The 4,820-nt window shown below is 46.0% G+C and overlaps 1 protein-coding gene across 1 annotated transcript in view; it reads left to right on the top strand.

Moving 5' to 3' along the window:
• Positions 1 to 3,296, top strand: part of BLVRA (biliverdin reductase A) — a 51,652-nt gene extending 48,356 nt beyond the window's left edge. The window contains exon 8 of the mRNA XM_010829057.1: positions 1,517 to 3,296. Within this exon, the coding sequence (XP_010827359.1) occupies positions 1,517 to 1,775 (259 nt within the window). The 3' untranslated portion in view covers positions 1,776 to 3,296. The remainder of the gene's footprint in view (positions 1 to 1,516) is intronic.
• The last annotated feature ends 1,524 nt before the right edge of the window (positions 3,297 to 4,820 follow it).

The following is a 4,820-nucleotide window of genomic DNA, read 5'->3' as shown; positions in this document are numbered from 1 at the left end:
TTTTTTGGCCATGCCGCACAACATGTAGGATTTTAGTTCCCTGAGTTTCCCAACCAGGGGTCGAACCCATGTCCCCTGCATTGGAAGTACAGAGTCTTAACCCCTGGGCCACCAGAGAAGTCCCCCCATACCTATATATTTAGCTTTATTATGTCCCATCCCTCTAGAGGCAGAGAACAAACAGAAGGAGGTTCCGCTTTGTCCTTAGCAACACTGGTTTAAACTGCCCATCTTGGCCTGCCTGACTGCAGCCTGGGGGGAGGGGGAAGGAATCCGAGGAATGGTAATAGGAGACAAGACCCTGATGCTGTCTCAGGATTGAACCCTTTCCCTGTTCATATCACAGCCGTCCAACCAGATTGCCTTGTCCTTGACCCTGACTCAACCCTGTAGGAGAAGTAAGGACGGGAAGGCAAAGAGAAGTAGCCAAAGCAAGTCCTCTTAAGACTTCCTGAAACTTTGTTCCCAGAAGAAGGAAGGAAAACTTATTTGTATATGTGTGAAAAGTTTGAATGCAGGCTATCCATATTAAATTAAAATTGGAAAGAGCTTGAATATTTGGCAATAATAAAATAGTAAATGAATTATATAATCAGTTGTCCATGATATGCAGATGAAAATAATCATCATAGCAGTATCTGTAGGATATTTTTAAATAAACATAGTCAAAAATTAGTTATACCTTAGGGTTTATATGCCACATACATATAGACAAATACTTGAAAGGGTTGTCTCAAACTGAAAAGGTTTTTATTTAGGCGAAAGAATTATGGATTTTTTTTCTTTTTCTTGTAAAAGTCTTTAAATCAATGCTGTATTGTTTTTAGAATACTTTTTAAAGCAGATTTTGTATTTTTGCTGTCATATTATTCAGTGAAGCTTCTTTAGATCAAAGGCCTAATTAGGCTTCTCTGTTTCTGATTAAGCAGGTAACACAGTTATTATCTACTATAAAGACAGAAGAGAGAAACCCAGAGAAAGGAGAAACTTTAGGGAAGTGGGGTCTGTCCCATTAGGACTGGAGATTTTTGTGAGTGCTGACCTTGGCCTTGACCTGGGGGGCACATGTGAAATGGAAGCAGATGCTTTGCGAGCAGGCAGAAAGTATCTAGTCTTTTCTGGCATGTGCGGGGGATCACAGACCTCTTTGAAAATGGGATGAAAGCACTCTAAGAATTCTTTCCCATAAAAATGCACATACACTTGGGAACAACAGTTTGCTCCAGAACCTCAGGTCTGCATCCTCAGGGCTTCCTAGGGTAGAGAGTCCTGAATAATGAACTGATATTCACACCAAAATCATTGCACAGATTCCCCTGCCTGGTGGCAAAACTAAAGGACCGTTGGTCAGTAGAGTTGCCAACAGTCACCGTGGCCTCTGGGAGGCTGGTGGAAGTTGGGATGCAGCAGCTGCAGGAGAGATGGGCACACAGGAGGATCTAGTAGGGGTGCTCAGGTGCCAGCAAGCATCTGTGTGCCCTCAGTGAAATTAACACTGTGCCTCTCGCCTCCGCAGCCCGCTGACCTGGATTGAAGAGAAAGCACCTGGCCTAAAGCGAAACAGACGCTTAAGCTTCCATTTTAGATCTGGATCCCTAGAGAATATGCCCAACGTAGGCATCAATAAGAATATTTTCCTGAAAGATCAGAATATATTTGTCCAGAAACTCCTGGGCCAGTTCTCGGAAGAGGAGCTGGCTGCCGAGAAGAAACGCATCCTGCACTGCCTGTGGCTCGCAGGAGAGATCCAGAAACACTGCTGCTCAAAGCAGTGAGGGGAACGGGCAGTGCTGCTCTGCTCAGCAAAACCAGAGCCTGATCTTTATCGAGAGTTGACCTTTCTCTCTATTCTTACCATTAAACATGTCTTGGGTAAACAGGATTTGTTTATTGTCACCAGCTATGTTGGGGCCCCCAGTGGGGGCTCCCACAGGAATGGAAAAGACAGCCAACCTTGGTTGAGCAGTGCTAAATGCTTTAAGATGCCTGGTTTCACTCAGGCTTCCCAATGGCCCTGCCAGATGAGTGTTATCAAATATGTTTTTCTTAGTATCTTCGAAAACCTTATTTGAAGTCACCCAGATAGTAAACGGCAGAACCAGCCTTTAAACCCCACTCATATGCTAAATCACCAAGAAACAGTGCCTTGAACCCTCTTCCCTGCCTTGGAAAAGTCTTAGTCACTCAGTCGTGTCTGACTCTTTGAGACCCCATCGACTGTAGCCCACCAGGCTCCTCTATTCATGGAATTTTCCAGGCAAGATCACTGAAGTGGGTTGCCATGCTCTCCTCCAGGGGATCTTCCTGACCCAGGGATCAAACCCAGGTATCCTGCATTGCAGGCAGATTCTTTACCATCTGAGCCACCAGGAAAGCCTTCTTTCCACCCACATGCCCCCCACCCCTGCCCTGCCAAACTGGGTGATCATGCCTAGTGCTGGGGATCCCAAAAATGAGTAAGATGTAGCCATTGCCTTCAAAAACTCAATGTCCAGAGGGAAGCAAGTCACATAAACTAGTCATTGCTGGAGGTCCAGAGTGCTCCTGGCCATCTGGAGAAGGGTTCGGGGAAGATGTCCATGCCAGGTCCTGATGATGAAGAGATCAACCGTGTGAAGGTCAGAGGAGGGCATTGTGGCTGGGAGCAGGGTGAACAGAAGGGAGTGAGGAACAACCTAGCCAGTGCCCTGGGGCACTGGGTCTGGAAGTGGGAGTCCCAGGGAGGGAGATCTGATGGTGGGGGCCCTGTAGACCAGGTGAAGGGCTGGGGAATTATTAAGCTGTGCAGAGGCACCAAACGGTGTTACTTAAAGCAGGGGGGCAAGGGTGTGCATGGTTAGGTTTCTGGTTTAGGTAGAGAACTAGGAAGGCTGCCTGGAGAGGAGACTGGAGACCCAGGAAGAGGTGGCCAGGGGAGCCACGTGTGTTTGTAGCTGCAGCCCTTGGCTCCTCTGGACTCATGTCCAGTTCTGTCTGCTGACCTTGAGGCAGAGTGGAGTCCCAGGAAGCTGCTCTTTCGTTTCACTGGTGGCCCTGTTGCATCTTCTAAGTTGGTGTTAGAGTCTTGCTTCTGTCAATGTCTCTCTCGGTTTGTTCCTGCTCCCTACTTGCCTTTGTGAGCTTTAACTATTTTGTAATCTATGAGATGGAGGCAAACTCCATTTTCTACCTCTGTTTCTATCACTCCATCACCGTAGTTGGTAAAGCAGGCAAATATATTAAATCTGAAAAAAAAATCCTTTAAGGTTATTCTTTCATTTGCCGCATAAAATAATTTGTAATAAATATTGGCCCACTGGTTCTCTTGTTTTATTATCAAATGTTGCTCAAGGCCAGGAAATACAGTATCTGTTTTTGTATGCTCAGCTGCATCTAGCATGAGGTAAGTGTTACAGATTCGATGACCAAAATACAGTGCTGTAGTCTCTCCCATTTGGGCTTCTTAACTCGACTGTTTCAAAATATCGGCCTTATTTGATACTGGCAGTAGGGTGGGTATCAAAGAAAACCAGAGCTGGACAGTAAAGTGGTATAAGAAGATTTTATTCAGGACAGTTGCAAAAGGGGAAGAGAGACCTCAGTACAGAACAGGACTCAATTCTTACCCACAGAGTGTGGGTAAGTGGGGATTTATAGCCATGAGCAGGTCGGTGGATGAAAAATCACTGAGAGGAAACATCAGGTGTGGGGGGGGCGGTTTCGACTACTCTGACTTGAGATGATTCTTGCCGAAGGCAGGCTGGCAAGATCAGATATGAAGGGTGAAGGATGAGGAATCTGATCAGCTATTGAGGAATTTACTAGGATTCTTGCTAAAACCGGGCAATGAAAAGACAGATGGGGAAGCCAGAAGGTTGAGGTCTAGTTGAGCAGAGGGTTCAGAGCAGCCTTACTAAACCTGGTCTAGAAAACAGTCTTTGTCATGGGCTATGTGATTACTAATTGATATTGATAACCACTGACCTCCAGCTTGTTTTGTGTTTGGTCAAGAGATCCAAAATGAAAACATTCATTCATTGTACTAACTGGAAGGAACTGCAGAGGGAGAAGGAAGAGGAGACAGGAGAAAACAGGCGAGAGAGAAGACAGAGCAGCGGTCTTACTCTTCTGTTTACAGCTGCCCTCGCCTTCTGGGGCATCCAGAACCATCCTGGTTTCCCGCCCCACCATGGCCGCTCCCCACTGACGCCTTTCCCAAATACTCCTTTCTCCGAAGTCTGCACTCAACCCTCCAATCACAGGTCCTCACAGAAGAAGCCATAAGTAGAATCTGAAAAATAGGACAGGGACTTCCTTGGTGGTCCAGTGGCTAGGACTTCATGCTCCCAAGACAGGGGGCCTGGGTTCGATCCCTGAGCAGGGAACTAGATCCCACATGTGGTAACTAAAAGTTCTTGTGTGCCACAACTAAGATCTGGCACAGCCAAATAAATATTTAAAAAAAAAAATAAAAGCTTGTGTAGGGAGAAGATTTTCTAAGTGAGAAGTCAGGCAGTGCTTCCCAAAAGAATATGCTGAATCCTGGAGGTTGAGAAGGACTCACCGCAGGCGCAGGCAAGCAAGGGAGAGCAGGACATTCCAGGCAGAAGGAAGAACATGTGCAAAACCTGTGTCCAGCCAGGCCTGAGGCCAGCACTGCCCTGGACGGAATAGGTTCAGATATCTGAAGTTCCTTTTGTTAATTCCAAGTGGCTTTAAGCCTAGCTTTTCTTTCTTTTTTTTTTTTAAGTTGTGAGATGAGAATGATCTGCTAACATTGGAAAGTCTCTTTGGCTGACATTTAACCATATGAATTATTATTGACTAAGCAAGCAAGATGC

This window comes from Bison bison, unplaced genomic scaffold (assembly GCF_000754665.1).
Source record: "Bison bison bison isolate TAMUID 2011002044 unplaced genomic scaffold, Bison_UMD1.0 scf7180017864499, whole genome shotgun sequence".
Lineage (NCBI taxonomy): Eukaryota > Metazoa > Chordata > Mammalia > Artiodactyla > Bovidae > Bison > Bison bison.
The sequence above is the reverse complement of the archived record's forward strand: the minus strand, read 5'-3'. Positions and strand labels throughout refer to the sequence as shown.